The sequence below is a fragment of the Leuciscus leuciscus genome (genome assembly GCF_965113295.1).
Source record: "Leuciscus leuciscus genome assembly, chromosome: 3".
NCBI lineage: Eukaryota > Metazoa > Chordata > Actinopteri > Cypriniformes > Leuciscidae > Leuciscus > Leuciscus leuciscus.
The window spans coordinates 30364224-30382098 of record NC_138727.1 but is presented as its reverse complement, the minus strand read 5'-3'; the positions used below and the strand labels follow the sequence as shown (position 1 = coordinate 30382098).

Here is a 17875-nt window from a genome sequence, read left to right as displayed (position 1 = left end):
ACTGTGCTGATATTCAAACAAACAGGACAATGGCGAATGTGAGATTCATTTTCATGCGACGGTTATAAACAGAAACTTAAATTCTAAACACAATATTTACAGTTTCTCTAGATGTCTCTAAAGAAACCAACACATAATTGACCTTACCCATTTCTGAACGCATGGCATGATGTATTCTGTACTGTTATACAAATACTTCTGGAATCTGCAATCGGATTGACGTAAATCGATGCATTGAATTGACGTATTTGAACGAATCGTTTGAGTGAATAACTCTAACTGTTATATAATGATAGACTGTTCATTTAGTATTTGTTGGAAATATCAACCTATTTTTGAAGTGCTAAGTGACCCTATTCTAAAAAAAAAGAGAAAAAAAAAAGCTGATGGTTTCAAGCAAGTTTGTATTTGTAGAGAATGTTCTGTGTGTTTTCAAATACAAATGTTTAACATTATTCAAAGGCAAAACATAAAAAGTAAAAGAAAAGAAAAAATGACAAATTACCAAGACAAATAAATTAAAACAAACAAGTAAACAGACATTTTTGTAGACAGGGAGGCTTTATTTCTAATTTTTTTTCTTTTTTTTTTTTTCTTGTAATCTCATTACCTCAAAATCAGAGAAGACAAAAACCAAAACTGAGTGACCAACCAAGCTAATGTAGTTTTATGGACACACGTTTAAATGCTGTGCTTGTATACAAAGGAAATCATTTCACACCAGCACCCCTGTGTATGGACGGGGCACTTCACATTTTCACAAACCTGTTCTTATCCAAAAACACAATGTCTTGATTTTCCTCTGTGATAATGAGGCACACAATGTGTTGAGGCATAAACAGAAACAAAGAGAAAAAAAAATGACCAAACAAAAAGTTAAATAGACATTCCCCCCACTGGTTATACACAAGTATACGCAAGCAGTAATTGTACAGTATCAACATGATGAAAGAAAATTCACACAGCCTCACTCTCATAAATCAACTCTCAAAGAATGAAGTCCTTCCGTTTTTTTAACCTTTAGCTTCTTTTTTGATGCATTTAAGGAAAACATGCTATTTACAAAATCATACTTCTGAAACTGAAGATTCAGTAACTGGAGCTTGTTTTCTCTGTGATTTATGCATTACCCTTTCATTTGATTGTTAGCAAAAAAGAGAGGTAAGTCATATTTACAAGGGACAACTCGAAATCGTAATTACTCGAGCGAAATGTAATGGCCAATGTGTGTTTGCTGTATTCCGTTCCAACTAAAGAAGCAGATGTGTCGATTTCTTCAAATCAAATATGCACTACTAATGTACACGCACACATACACAGCAAAGTAAATGGAATCTGTTGATTCAGAGTTATTGGTGTAAAGCAGGGTCGCCGTGGCAACAGCGTAAGTTAAACAGCGCTCACGTCCCTCCCTCTGGGATCTCACATTGGGCGGAGAAGAGTTCAGTCTCATCTGAGATTGATTTCATTTAATCCACTTTGACCACGCTGTAGATCTTGGTGACAAACCAAAAGCAGGCAAAGAATCCAATTGTGCCTGGAAGAAAAAACACAAAACAGATTGAGATTACCATCACACCACACAATATTACCTGAACTACTTTTCTCCTCCCTCAAGATGGCACATAAAGACTGTCTACAAACATCGAACGCTTGGAACAAAACATATCCCACAATTTTACCTGCCATTAGTTTAAAATAAAAGAGAAAGAGTTAAAGCTGAATTCAAAGAGTTGATGGCACAGTGCACAGTGACAAGTGCTATTTTCAAAAGTTTCTTGTTGACATCAAAATGGTTGTTAACGCCCGTCCAAGAAATAGATTTGTTCTGAACTATTTAAATACTTATCCGCGAGTTATTGCTTTGATTTGACTGGTTCTTCCACATCAACAGGCGTATTATGATGTTACACTAAAGTACTGTATGTTATATGGACAAGGATGTTTTATTGCCATTCTCCATGACCTTTCTACTCGTCGTGTACAGAACAACAGTCACACATCCATAGAGCATTCCACATTTAATCTCACGAAACGCAGTCACTTCATTCCTAAATGTGAAATAATGAGTTATGAAATCGGTCTTAGATATTCAGTTGGCACTTGGAGGTACACATAACCCTGATGTGGGCAGAAATTGAGTTCAACACTACTGCTCTACACACACACAGACCTGTAAAGAGGAAGAAGATGAGCGCCATGATCATGGTGTAGCCAAAGTAAAGAATAGTGCTGGCGAGTCCACTGATCTGTAGCTTAGAGAAGAAGTAATGGATGGCGTAGACCAGAAAATAAACAGCTGTGAATCCGCTGGTCAGGAAGGAACGCCACTGCCAGTGATAGTCCTGCGAGATGACACACACACAAAACAAATGAATAAAAAAAATTCACAATTCTCCAAAACATGCATATGGTCACATGTATGTACTGTCACCTCAGCACACAGGTGGAAGTAGCACAGGAGGATGGTGGCCTCAGAGCAGGTGATGACCAGGATGATGAAGACCAGGAAGAGAAATCCAAACATATAGTACATCTGATGAGACCTGCAACATCAATGATTTACATTGGTTTGTAAACCTAAACCTATTGGTTTCATGGTCTGTTATTTGTAAAGCCAAATAGAACAAGAGTACTGAGTAACCATTAATATACTCTGATTCTAAAGTGCACCATGAACTTCACATCAGCACTGACCAGATGCTGTTAAGGATGAAGAACAGCTGGATGAAGATGCAGCCAAATGGCAGGATTCCACCCATGACAATGCCAGGAAGAGGTTTAGTGTAGAAGGATTGCTCTGGAATCTGTCTGGGGATCTGATTGGTCCTCACGGGATGTTCAATGCCCTGATTTTAAACAAAAAATACACATTTATAACTTAATTATAAGAGAATTATGGATAATTGATGGGGTTCTGGATTTAAAAAGGCTCTTGGGAAACAATCTGAAAGCTTACGCTTTTCTTGAAACCGAAGTACGCTCCGATAAAGGTGAGGGGCACTGAGATACAGAACCACAGAGCCAGGATGGCCACCAGAGTGCCAAATGGCATGGCAGCTGATGAACCCTCACCCCACAAAATCAGATTCATTACGAAAAAATCTGCAAACACCACCCTGAAAAAGCATTAAAAAATATATGTCAAAACACAAGACTTCAAAGTGCAAGTTCAACATTTTGTAAAATGGCTGAAATCTTCCATAACTGTTACATTTAACAATATAATTGCTAAATGAAATGAAATCTATGGATTTAAATTTAAGGAAATTATGGATTTTTGATTTACCCACCCTGGACAGAGAAATGCTGTCAACAGAACGTTGGTCTTCCACTTCTCCCCACCGAAGGCTGGAAAAAGTGAGAGAGACCAGTTGACCTCACATTTTAACAAGGATACAAGCCAAATATTAAACCACAAAGAGAAAATACAGTCAACGTAATACTATAGTGCTATATTCAATAAAGGAATTTGCTTGATTTGTTAACAGCAATGATCAGAGTTCATGTTTCATTAATTTTACATTTAATTAAGTGCATAAAAAAGCTGTGTCCTAAACATACTAGCATTCATCTTATATCACATACTTGTGGGGTGGGGTTTAGAAACCTCCCAACCCAATCCAATTCTAATTCTGGGAGTCACAATCCAATTCTAAAACTATTCTTGATGTCTTATTAATTAGTTTACTGACTTTAAATCTAACATTTATTTGTAATTTAATGATATAAGTAATTAAAAGTACTTTTTAAAATAATTACTGATTGAGATACCTTTAATACTTATTGAGTTACAGGCATGCAAACTTGAGGCAAAAAAAACACTAGAAGTGCTTTTTCCCATTTTTGAACTGTCACCGTTAGCATATAATGCAACAAAGATTGCTAAAGTCAACAGATTTTACTAATAGAACTACCCATCTCTGTTCACAAATAAAATAACGAGGCTACCGTCTTTTTAAAGTCATTTTTTACCCTGTAATTTGGCTCCAAATCTCAGATGAAAACTGTCATTTTGACCCCCTTTTTAAAACAGTGGATTACTCGGTATACATCTGTGACATTTCATATTTTGGCTTTCATCACCATTTATGATTGTCTTTCTACAGTAAAAATATTAACAAAATCAAAAATTTGAGGCGGGGACCTCTGGCTGAGTTGACACGGAATGACCCTATAATAACTCTGTGCTGCCTATTATTTCCTACGATCCTATGCATCAAGTTAGATGGAAAGAATCATAAAAATGGCTGATAGAACGATTAAAAGAAGTAAATTCATAAATGTTCATTTATGATTTCGTTTCTAGCCAGAAATAAGCAGAGAGAAGATCAAAGGGGACCATTAAACATCTGTTGTATGACTGATGTTAAAACAGACAGAGCTGAGCAGATGGATCTACAACTGATATCATAGTAAGACACGGCAGGTCTGGAAAAAGAAGAGTAAGCTCTCATTGTAATCTGCACAAGCCGTCGAACACAACTAAAGCCAAAAAGCAGCAGGGGTGTGTATGCCTGCCTGTTCGTGTAGAGGGCTCCTTTGACACTAATTAAATCTAACGAACTGCAGACAGCCCAAATGAAGGAAGGATCAGAGGTCAAAGTTCAAACCTCTGCTGTGTACTTACATTTGTAGTAGCGGGCAGCCACATAGCCAGCTGGAGTACCCAGAAGCACCCACAGCACTACCGCACATGTCATCAGAGCTCCACGATTGGCAGGTGACAGGAAACCCAAACAGGCAAAAACTACAGATCGAGAGAAAGGAGGAAAACATTGTCAAGTTCGGGGGTTGCATAAATGTATAAAATTTGACACATTAAGTAAATTCAGACAATGTTTATCAAAAAACTCATCAAATTCCATCACAGGACAGTCCATGTTCATACACTGTATCAGCCATCACATTATCCTTATTGTATTTTTTGGTAACATATCTTTTTTTTATTTTTTTTTATTTACTATAAAAGTAATTTGTCCAAACATCTTACTACACTGGTCACGCTGCATTTTATAAAAAGATATCTTGATTTTTTTTTTTAATTGTCAGTGTTTCTCTCTCATCAAGATCATCAGGATATTATTTTGACATTTGTATATTTATCTTAGACGTGTCTTTTTTATGCCAAAGACACATTTCTAAAGAAAAGAAAACAAAGGAAAAACTGTATTCAATAATATCAATAAAGGCTTGAATTCTTTGCTACTGCTCAGCTCTCCATAAACTTACAGAGAGTAACAAATGTCATAATGAAGATCTGAGTCCCAGAGCCCAGAAACACAGACAGCAGCATGCCTTTCCTGGGAGGCCTGAAGACATCTCCGTGAACAAGTTTCCAGCCAAATTCCTCCTGGGCATCCTCCTGGAAAAGATGGAGTGGAAAAGCGAGGCTTTAACAATAGCAGGAGCTAACGGAACCCAGTTCAGGCGTGGGTTTTGGTCTACAGCCCAATTACGGCTCTCAGAGATCAAAGAAAAGACGCCGGTTGCTGCTTAGACCAATGATACACTGTGTCACTCTCGATCTGTCCTTAATGAGTCTGATTTGTGTGGAGGGAGGAGGGGCCATGGTGAGACAGGAAAGAGAGAAGACGTAAAAGCAACAGAAAGCAACTGACCCCGCGTGACCTCAAACACCAGATGGGAGGGGCTAAATATACCAAGATATGAAGTAATTTGAATGCAAAGTGTGTGTATTTAAGGAGACTCATGTCAAGGATGAAGGCCAGTGGCAGCACTAACGCTGGGCTTGCCAGAGATATAGCCCTGTCATATTACCAGCACAGCATATCAAAAGATTTTTTTTTTTTTTTTTTTACCCTCAGTGTCACTATAAACAATTGTCTTGATGGGAGAAAAGTAAATTAGGCCTCACTCAGGTTAGGTCCGCATTAGCAATCATTTTAAGTACATTATCAACAGCAAATCATCAAGCATTATGCAGTGCTATTTAATTTCAAACAAAAGACTGTGGATTTCAGATAAATCTCAAAATAACTGTCACGTAACGCATCTGCCATTGGCAAGTACCTACTTAGGGGGGCTTCAGCCTAAATAGAGATAGCGATCTTTTAACGATTAATCGAGCAACTCTGGTGCTTACTAATTTTGAGAATAACTCCCTTTAGAGTGTCCTTGTGCTTTGTAACTTTGCAGACCTTTTTCATGCTCAAACAACATTATAAAAAAAAAAAAAAAAAAAAAAAAAAAAAAAAAAAATGTATGCATGTAAAAAAGCATAATAGGACCGCTTTAAGGGGAAATTAATCAAACGCAATAAATGCAGGAATGATTGACTCACTTAATTTGTTTGTTTTTTTGGGGGGGTTGGGGGTAACACCCCTAATGTGAAATGTTTTTTAAAGCTGTGTTGTATCTAAACAGCGCTAGATGACTGAAACTACATGTTGTTCAGTACCTGCAGTTTAGGCGTTCATTACCTACAGAATTCAATTATTTGATTATAGCACACCCTCTGAACTGTTAAGCCCCTCTTACACCCCAAACAAAAACATCCTGGAGCCGCCACTGGAGTAGGTAGATGTGTGTATACTTGTCTCTTCTCGTCAGTGTGACCCTCATTGATGATCCAGGCCACATAAACATGAGTGACATACACATCCTGTGGGTTACGCTTGTTAACTTACAAGCACTGAGTGCTCCACACACTCTATTGTGTGCAACACAAAAACTTGGCTGTACTAAAACATACAAGCTGACACACATACAGTCATATGAGAGGACTGATCACATATCAGACAGTGACATGATAGTTGTAGAGCAGAACTCACCACAGAGTCCATCTGGTTGTATCGGGCGATGTCTTTATGGAGTGTTCGAAGCATGATCATAGCGACCATCCCCGAAAGGAAGAGCACAATGACCAGAGAGTTCATGATACTGGTGGCAGAGAACAGAACATCGGAGCATGAGTGTTTCATTTGCTAAACTACATCGTGGGTTTATCAGGATATGGCCCCTGAGCCAAATAACACCCTCAGTCGCTGCAATCCAACTTTGGTGACAAAATGCAAGGGGGCCGCATCTTTGGTAATGCAAACATCAACGTGTGTAATGGTAACGCACATTGACATTGATTGATTGTTTCAAGACACCAAAGAAAACACAGACTCGTGAACTGCTCACACGCTTCGATCTGAAACACGCAATGGGCAGTTATTGACCAGCTGGTGACAATGATAACTTCACATACTCGCCAGTTGCCGAGAGTTCATTTTAAACCCTAATTGTGTTCCAAATACAGACGCTAGATGGCTTGTGCAGTGCTCTGCAGAAGCTATGGTATCCATTTAATGAAATACGTTTTAAAGGTATTTGAAAATGCAGTCATCATCATCATCTTTTTTATTTAATGCCATGTCAGCAATCAGAGCTATCTTCATGGCAAAAATTAAATTACAAAAACACAAATATCATATAAATACAATAAAAACAGAACAAAGATAACCAGCAAGTCATATTATCCAATATATTTTTTTAAGTTAACATATGATAAAAAATCTAAAACCTTTTCAGGTATAATCTCATTAAAAATGTCCTTAACTGAAATAACTTCATAAAAAAGCATTCTACTTGTGTTAAAGGGATAGTTCACTTTGAAATTAAATTTTGGTATGTTTTAGCTTACCTCAAGGGCATCCAAGATGTAGGTGTCTTTTTTTCCGCAGTAGTTTCAATTTTTATATTTTTAGGTCAAACCGTTCTTGTCTGTCAGTCATATAATGCAGGTCTATGGTCACTGTCTCAAACAGCATGCACAGAGTCCAAATTAAAACAATACTCCATCGTCCAAATTAAACAAATACTGCAGTAGCCAATGCGACATCTAGTGTATATTTCTATACCCGCCCGCGCTCTCAGATCATTTGGACGCAGCTGTGTACAAGAGGTAAAAACAATATAAATACTGTTCGTTTTCTCACACAAACCGCTCGTTTCGTGTCTTGGGCCATCAATGTGTACTTACGATGGGGAATTGTTTAATTTGGACGATGGAGTATTGTTTTAATTTGGACTCTGTGCATGCTGTTTGAGACAGTGACCATAGACCTGCATTATATGACTGACAGACAAGAACGGTTTGACCTAAAAATATCAAAATTGAAACTACTGCGGAAAAAAAGACACCTACATCTTGGATGCCCTTGAGGTAAGCTAAAACATACCAAAATTTAATTTCAAAGTGAACTATCCCTTTAAGTCCAGGACAATCTAATAAAATATGTTTGACAGTTAAAAGAATCCTACAAAACATACATAATGTTGGGTCTTCACCTTTAAAGCTGCCGTCGGCAACATTTTTTTGATCATATTCAGTGAAATTGACACTATAATCCGACAGAACAACATAAATAAGATGGTTTTGGTAAAAACCCGAGCTTCTAACTCCACCTGGAGCGTGTTATTTGTTTTGCAAAAATCCACCGCTCCCGGATCATCGGGTCCAATCAGCGCAGGGGGGTGTGAGATCTGACTGTCAATCACAGGTCGTGCACACGCCACAGATCCCCCTCACTCGCGCACGTTAATATCACATGCACACGCCACGCCTGAAGTTCGCCTGGAGATTGGATGAAGCGTGATGGCGGAGAGGAAATCTACTAACAAGCTTCCAATTCCTCGGTTATTGCTATCTATGGATAGATTAGCCAGGGCAGCCTACCTCCGAGTCCATGGTGTTGATAGATGCTGAAGAGACGGATGCTCGCTGGTAGTGGGGAGGGGCATGAGAGTTGTAAACATTCAAAATTTTGTCTAATCGACCCAATCTGCCAGACTTGCCGACTGCAGCTTTAAGTAAGAAAGCATGGGTCAAATTTGTGTGACCTACACGACATCTGGTGTAGACCACCTGATCAAGTCTAGTTTTAAAATTGAGAAAAGTCCTGGTTTTAATTTCCGGATGAGTTGCATTCAACTTATTATTCTTGCACATATGCCACTCTTCTTGCCACTTATTTAAAATATATCTGTTAATAATCGGTCTGATATCTGAGGGAGGAATTTGACATTTATTCATTTCCTTATTAAGAGCTTCCTTGGCAGCTGCATCAGCTTGCTCATTTCCTGCAAGTCCAACATGTCCTGGAACCCAACAAAAGATAATACTGAAGAACTGATTGAGCAGATAATCCACTTTGGTTAAAATGGAGTACACTAAAGGATTATACATTTTTAAAGTGTCCATTGCTTGAAGGCAAGATTTTGAGTCTGTAAAAATTATAGAATGTTTTTGTACTGTATTTTCAATATGCTCCAAAGCTAAAAGTAAAGCACGTGCTTCAGCAGAGAAAATTGAGCACTGTTTTGGAATACGGATTCCATAGTGTTGATGTCCAGTCACTATTGCTGCCGTTACACTATTTTCCACCTTCGAACCATCTGTGAATATAGGTACATTAAAAGGAAATTGGTTTCTTATGTTTGCTGTCTATATACATTTGGATGAGTCACTCCTTTCCTCTGATAAGCTAAATCCAAATTGATATTAGGCTTCTTTAATTTCCAGGGAGGTATAGAATTGAATTGTATTTGATTTAAAATGTTCAAGTTTGTATTTAAGCTCTCCAAATATGGTTTAATACGAATAGCAAAGGATCTAATGCTTTTAGGTTTTGAAAATGCAGTAATTTACGTGATACACATAGGTCATACTTAGGTGGAAAAAAGAAAATCTGTATGAATGAAAAAAATCACAACGAACCCCACCACATTGGAGAGTATTCTGCAGTAAAGTGTACTAGGGCGCTGCAACGGGTGCACTGCAACCGCAAATGGGGAGCTTGTAATAACGCACTTTGAGTGTGTCATTTAGGACAGGGCCATATAATGTATGTAGTGTGTGATATGCGCTCTCACCTGAACCACTGAATGTTTGTGTGTGGCATAGACTCAAGAATATAATCCCATCTAGAGGCCCAGCGAATATGTTTCTCCTCCTGCAAACACCAAACCAGCAGTTATACAATAGTTCTGCAGACACACTGACATAATAAAACACAGCAAGGGTCTCCGATCTCTTACAGGCTAAATTACCTCTTGGTTGATGAGAGAGACAGAGCAGGGACTCATTACACTGTATCAAATTGATTGTTGCATTTTAAACATGGTCTGTAATAATGCATATAAACCCAAATTTACATACTTGGTTATAAAGCCAAAGAAAAGCCTTTCAAATAATCAATTTAAATGTTATCATCATTTTAATTTTCATATACAGTGCATTATGAAGCTTTTAGCTTAACTTTAGCTTTGGTTGAAGTTCATGTAATACTGTATTTCTATACATTTTAATTATAAGACAATAATTGGCAGACCCCCTGCAGGAAACCCCTGCTTTACAGAAAACGTGGCATGAAACCAGTACGCCACCTTGTGGAACAAAGCAGAACACTTCTCAATTTGAAATGAATAGGAAGAGCAATAGAAACTGTATAAGATATTTATAAAATCTACCATAGAAAATAAAAAAGAGATGGAAAACACTTAGATTCAGTTTAAAAATTCTGTTCAATTTAGCTCACACAAAAATGAAAATGCTGTCATTCACTCACCCTGATCGTTCCAAACCCATTTGACTTTCATTCATCTTCAGAACACAAATGAAAATATTTGTAATATTCTCTAATCATTTTTGTCCATACATTGAAAATTTAGGCAATCAACATTTTCAAGCTTTAAAAGTTAAAGACATCATAAAAGTAATCCATATTATGAATCAAGCGGTTTAATCCAAGCCTTTCAAAGAGACCTGATCACTTTATATGATGAACAGATTTAACAGGCTTTTAATCACATATAAACATTGATCAGCGCACATACAGAGCACATCAATGGTAAGCGGAAGCTGAAAAGTGCTTGCTTGATGCGCAATCCTCATTGGTTCTTGCACATCGAGCACACATGGTTGAGTTTGTTTACCTTATTTAATGTGCTCTATGTATGTGTGGTAATCAATGTTTATATGCGTTTATAAACCTAAAATAAAATAAAAACCGATTGCCTCTGTTCACTGGACTTGGATTAAACTGCTCAATTCATATGGATTTATTATACAACGTTTTTATGTACTTTTGAAGCTTGAAAATGTTGATTGATAGACAAAAGGCAATTTCTTAATTTGTGTTACAAAGATGAAAAAGTTTTATGGGTTTAGAACAATTTAAAGATAAGTAAATGAAGACAGAATTTAAATTTTTGGTGAGCTATTCCTTTAAAGTGTTATGAAACCCCCCTGTTTTAGGCTAGTCGTTCACACCTCAGAGTTGGAAAAAGTCTCAAGAAATGGGCGTGTAAAGCTGTAGAAAAATGGGAGAGTAGAGGGTGGGAAAAGGGGAGACAACAACCAATAAAACACAGAGCCGCAGCACAGAGTTGAGGGCATCTTGATGCATTTTAAAAATCTAACCCTATATAACAACAAACTGCCCAAACGAGGGAGAAAGGCAGGAAGAATATTTAAAAGGTCTAATAAAATTTTCAACACATTTACAAACACTATAGTTTCTAAACAAACGACTTAAGTCAGTTTAACACAGAAAGAATAAAGACAGTTACTTTTTTGCCTATTCTTCTTAGAATTTACAGTCTATATTATTGTCTTCTGTGTATCAAAATAATTCCTAGTGCCATCGTGTTCATGATCAGATGTAAGGCTGTAACAGTGTCCTTATTTGCACATTTTTCATTTGAAGAAGACGTGATTAAATGTATGCGGATACACGGTGCTGGTTCATGTTTAGAGCACTAAAGTATATGTATATGTATATGAAATATGTCCATAAAAACTTTCATTGCACTGTTCCGTGCAGAAAATGCTCTCGCTCCGCATGTTGTTTGAATTCCCAGCTGTAATGCGAACTGATTGGGTTAAGAGAGTTCATTCTCATGAATAAGTGCAGGGTGTCGCTGACGTAGAATCGTGCCGGCAGCCAGTCACACACTCCGAAAGCACGCTTCTACCTCAGATTCTGTGACGTTGCTTCGACTTTGCAACCCGGAGGAACGGAATTGCTCAGAAAAATGCAAAAATAACTAATTTCCACTTGTTGGTCAAATTTATGAGTGCTTTTAGTGTTTTCAGTGATGAGCCTATACATATCTGTTCGACACTTTAAGGCTGATATGGAAGTATTTAAATCACTGACCACAAACTTGACGGAGTAGGTGTAGGGAATCTTGAGTTCTCCAGTGAACTTGTTGCCCAGGCTCATGGGAGGTCCTGTACAGTCTGCTTTCTCTGGGTCAGTGTGCTTAAAGCTTTAAAAAGAGAGAGAAACACACTCCATTTGTTCATATTAACATATGATAATCATTATCCTCAATTTGACAATTAAATATATTGTTGTGCTTTTTGTTAAATCTTTATGGGCTAAACGGTGATTTTCTCAGCTTTTTTTTGTAGAGCCTCAAATACCTTTTGGGCTCTAATTTAGCTGCGACCAGTCTGGCACCAGCAGCCTCGGTCTCCACCTTGTGATAGAAGATGGTGATGTCCACATGGTTGAAGATGTAGAAGGTGTCTTTGTCATTGAAGTCAGCCTGTGTAAAAATGAAAAAAGTTGCATTAAACCGAACACTCAACATAAGACTTATGAAAATAATGTGGGTAAGTTTTACACACATTGACCACACAGGCATCTTTGGCCCGTCCCGTATCCGTGACATAGCAACCAATGGGGAAACCAGGATTACAGAACTTCTGATTGTCCTCCACATCATAACACCAGGTCACTGGCATATTATCAACAATCCTGAGAGAGACAAATAAGTCATTAGATGCTATGCTTCATGGTCATTCTGTTTTACTGCTGGAAGAGGAGAGAGACTGAGTCTTACCAGTGATGTTGGTAATTGAGGAGCATTCCCTTTTTGAGGAAGTCCAGTTTGGCTTTATCATCCGATTTGTCTGTTTTGTAAGATTTAACACAGACAGTCTTGCATTCCAAATTTTTGTTGAAGGAAAACTAGAAGAAAAAAAAAAAGGATACTCAATAAGGGGTGGGGATCTTTTGGTACCTCATAATTTGATTCAAATCGGTTTTTGATGTCACAATTCTTACATTTTGATGTCACAATTTTTAATGAAATTTAATTTGATATCAGATTTTATTCTAGTTTACAGTTTGGTGTTACTTTTCCTATTTAACTGTGGTAGACAGTTTAATAGGTGTTGAAGAAAAAAATCCCACTGAATCAAATGTGAACCTTTTCAGGCAGTTTTATTTTTGATATTAAAAATAGGAAGAAAGAAGCAAATTACAAACAATAAAATATATATAAAAATGAAATAAACTAAGTTTATCAGGTACAGTATCCTAGGTTTATTTAACATGTAGTAAGAAATACTACAAGTGAATAATTAAATGTAAAAATAAAACACTGTAAAGTCTTCACTGTATGAATTAAATATAAATTGATACATATTAAAGATACAAAAGTGATTCAGTCAAAAGCAGTTTTTAAGTATTGATATTAATGAAACAGACGGCAACAGTTTAGAGGCTGCTGCAGTTTGCGTAGAACATAACAGACTGTGGTGTTTACATACTCCACACGACGTGCGTTTTGACATAATTCTGTGTGTATTTGACCATGAACTGAATTCGGGATTGCATGCTTCTAAAAACGGCATCTGTGCTTGCGCTTCGTCTGTGTCCATCAACGCGAGCACCGAGGACGCGAGTCCTTTTTTGCGGCTTACTGTGATTAATAACACTCTAACGTGTCAATAGCTTTAAGTAGAACTGCAAAGTTTAAAAATTTAACACTTTAGAAAATCGATTTTTGAAATTTGTGAGTCAGAAGAAGATAGAATCGCGATTCATATGTGAATAGATTTCCCCCCCCACCGGTAATTCTCAAGCATACTGAATAAATGCTATGATAAAGAGAATAATAAAATAATTTTAGTGCAATGTACATTTTGAAGTAAGGACAAAGTCAGAGCTTGAGTGGGCATGCATTTTCATTTACGCATTTGCTTTTATCACACGCTTTATCCCAAGTGACTTAAGTTGCACTTAAGGTATACATTTTATGATCTTGGTGTTGCTAGTATAGGAAAGCTGTGTGATATACCTTATATGGGGACGGCTCAATTCTTTCTCCAAACAGCACCTGACCCAAGTTCTCAGATGGACGCTTCTCTGCCTCATCAGCACAAAAATCAAACCTGAAAGATTAAAAATAATGAAGTATGAAACTTTCTGGACACAATTAACTATCAAAATAAACCATACACAACAATGTGTTTTAAATAGCAGTCATAACATCACAAAATCTACCACTTGATAATCTGTCCAGTATGACTGGTTAGGTTTCAGATATGCTTCCTTACTGCACTTCTAAGATGGATTTCTTGTTTAATAATTTATCAGGTGATATGTTTAAACTGAGTGAAAAATGTTTTGTCTGTCAATATTTGGCAAAGTTGGACTATTCTCTATGCAGTTGACTACTGAGTGGGTGCGGCCATTTTAAATGGATTCAAATTCTTAGTGAACAACTTTATTCGCCATGTATGGTTATAAAATGTATACTTGGGAAACAAATAATTTAACTGACAGTAACCCAAACATTAAAACATTCATGAAGCTACAGAGGGTTTTTTTTGTATCACCGTAAGATCTATTGTATCACAGTAACAAAATACAGGTGAAAATCGAAAAATTTCAATATCGTGCAAAAGTTCATTTATTTCAGTAATTCAACTTAAAAGGTGAAACTAATATATTACATAGACTCATTACATGCAAAGTGAGATATTTCAAGCCTTTATTTGTTGTTATTTTTATGATTATGGCTTATAGCTTATGAAAACCCCAAATTCAAAATCTCAGACATTTTGAAAATGTTCATAAGCTGTAATTCATATTCATCAAAATTATAACAAATAAAGGCTTGAAATATCTCACGCATGTAATTTTCTATATAATATATTAGTTTCTCCTTTTAAGTTGAATTACTGAAATAAATGAACTTTTGCACGATATTCAAATTTTTCGAGTTTCACCTGTAGGATATGTACAGTTTGCAACAAAGATGTGTCTGAAACATCTCAAGTGCTTATCTGTGTGCATATTACTACATACTCTTTATAACTCTTGATTTTGAGGCCTTAGCTGGGTATAAGTATAGTTAATCCGAAAAATTACAGTTCTGTCATTATTTACTCACCCCCCATGTCATGCCAAACCTGTTTGACTTTCTTTCTTTTGTGGAATGGTTTTAACCATTCAATGGAAGTCAATAACTTACCGAGATACTTCAAAATATCTTCTTTCCTTAAGCAGAACCTATTTTTGCTGTTTTAAGTGTATTTTATTAAAAGAAAGCCTTCACATGTGTACTCATGTTAATTCAGACAGAACAACCTCAGGCGTTTGAGCAGACAGTAAGTGCAAGGCTGATTAATAATGCAGAGCATATGCCATATTGAATGTCTTGTGAGGAAAAGCAAGACATTTTTGCCTCCATTCGATTATACAGCAGTGGTTTGACTGAAAGGCCTCTGTGTTGTTAACACAACAGCACTCCCTCCTCAGCCTGTAGACGGTCTGAGCACGAATCTCTCCATTCTCCTCCCCTCCCTGTCCAGCGTCTCTCTAGAGTTTCGCCTCACACCATTTCATCCTTTTTAGGTTTTACCCAGCTTTGTAAAAGTCCAATGCAAAAGGAGTTACTCATGCAAAAACTGTGAGTTCTAACAGGCTAACCATGCAAAAAGCACAGCAAATTTTGAGCAAAGCCATGCTGAAAGTGAGATTTCTTCAGTGTCGTCCATTAACTAAAATCAAAACTATTAAATTTAGTTTACATTAATTAATATGAAGCTGAAACAAACTTAAATATAAATATTAGATGAAAAACAAGCTTTACATTTTTGTTAAATTAGAAACACTGCCTCGGCAACCAACTAAAATAACATAATTTTAAGTACTAAATTGATTCAAAGTAAAATTGATATAAAGAAATACAGCTAAACAGAAATATTTTAAAAACAAAAACGAATAAAAACAACAAAAGCACTTAAAATTACTTAAAATGAAAACTGAAAATATAAAAGTTGATTATTAATAAATACTATATAACAGTTTAACACTATCCACCATTAACAAAAATTACAAATGTTTTACTCACGCTGTGTATTCATAGGGCAAAACAGACTCCACAGAATCCAGCCTGTTCACAAACAGCTCAATGGATGACTGTTGAAAAGAGAAGCAGGAAGGGTTAAGGCAATGTTCTCTGGATTTTCTTCTTTCCTTAAGGTGTCAGTTTGAAATGTGTTTTACACACAAGTATACTATATTCCTGTCATGTGATGGCATCTGTACAAAACACATCTCTATAAATTATTAGAATAAAGGGTTTCGAAAAAAACAATGACCATGTGAACCATAGTTCCCACCAAAATGTCATAGTTTACTACAGTAAAAGCACATTCATATAGTATCTCCTTGTGTAAAAAGGTTTTCGATGCCTTTTATCTTCTTGATGATGGTGTCAACACCATTTTATTGTAAAGTATTGTAGGATAAAAATATTAAGTTTAGTAACTATTATATTTGGGTGGAAACTATAGCTACTACAATAACCATAGTTAGTTATTAAAGAAATGCATTTAGCAATCAAATTGTTCACCGAGTATAATGAGCAACCCCCACACAAGAATAAGGAGAAATCACACCTGTTGAACCAGTTTCAATGTGGACATGATATCACCAATATGAGACCTTCCATTCCCCCACTCCTTATTACACACACTATTGCATTACATAATATAAAGACAATTACGTCATGCCACCATCTTTAACTTGTCAATGGGATTCATCCAATTCATTATCATGCTAATGCAGATACTTCTAATTATCATTAATTGTTGTGTGCACTCACACTTCTGCTCTATTTCGGAAATATTCTGGTTTACTTCAAAATTCTGCGGTGGGAGAACGGAGTAATTCACTCAAAAATGAAAATCATGTCTTTATCACCATACATTAAAAATGAACTGAGGCTGTCAGTACTGTTGCTAACATTCTTCCAAATGTCTCATTTTGTGCTATATGTAAAAATAAATACATTTTAAAATAAACCACAGTGTGGGGACAAACTTCGGCTGATTAAATGAATACAGAACACTTTCATTATTCAAGATTCCTTAAAGAGTCTACGCTCTGTTTGAGAAAAACACACGAGAATCCTTCTTCTCTTGCAGGCCTCACAGACCCATCGGCAAAGAAAGTCCGTTTCATGGCAGTAGAAGTTTGTAAAAGCGGTGAAGCGAGCAGGTTTAGCTCTTATCTTTGTAAAGGCAATAGCGTGTCCACAACTAACACACATCACTAGCATATCGAGCTTGCATCACGCAGCTTAGAGACTCCGTTAGAGAGAAACACGACACATCTCATACATTTTACCGAAATAATTTATTGTGCTTATTAATGTAAACATTTACCTTGCAGTCAGGTACATCGCTGTTTTTTTCGTTAGCGTCATTCTCACAGAAGCTGACCGGGGCCAAACCAGGAAGATAGAAACTCAACGCGTCCCGCAGCGACCCGCACACAAAAAGCAACAATAACACAACACGGACACGGTGGAACACGACCATTTTGCTTTGACCGACTAGTTAAGGATTCGGTAAATGTATTTACATGCGTAAAACGTAGATATGTGTGTCAAAATCCAGACATTGGTGATAACTAAGCACAAGAGCTAGCGAAACTGCTGCCTGCGTAGCAGCATCTGACTCCTCAGACACGTCATCCGTTACGAACTGCATGATGGGATAACGGAGGACTCCAGTGCGGAAGAGAGTGAGAATGAAGTCATCGCATAAAAATCATGT

General features: G+C 36.8%; 1 protein-coding gene and 1 long non-coding RNA gene across 2 annotated transcripts in view; one reads left to right on the top strand and one right to left on the bottom strand.

Moving 5' to 3' along the window:
* LOC309495675 overlaps window positions 1–17875 on the top strand; it is a 295015-nt gene that overhangs the window by 215165 nt on the left and 61975 nt on the right. The gene's annotated exons all lie outside the window — the stretch shown is intronic.
* tm9sf2 (transmembrane 9 superfamily member 2) lies at window positions 543–17796 on the bottom strand. The gene is made up of 17 exons (XM_082163552.1): window positions 17483–17796; window positions 16165–16232; window positions 14104–14197; window positions 12862–12989; window positions 12647–12776; window positions 12440–12564; window positions 12171–12282; window positions 9883–9962; window positions 6795–6903; window positions 5233–5365; window positions 4631–4750; window positions 3294–3351; window positions 2960–3119; window positions 2698–2849; window positions 2435–2546; window positions 2174–2345; window positions 543–1537 (listed from the first exon to the last, which is right to left on the bottom strand). The coding sequence occupies exons 1-17, from the start codon at window positions 17636–17638 to the stop codon at window positions 1470–1472; spliced, it is 1977 nt and encodes a 658-aa protein (XP_082019678.1). The 5' UTR covers window positions 17639–17796; the 3' UTR covers window positions 543–1469.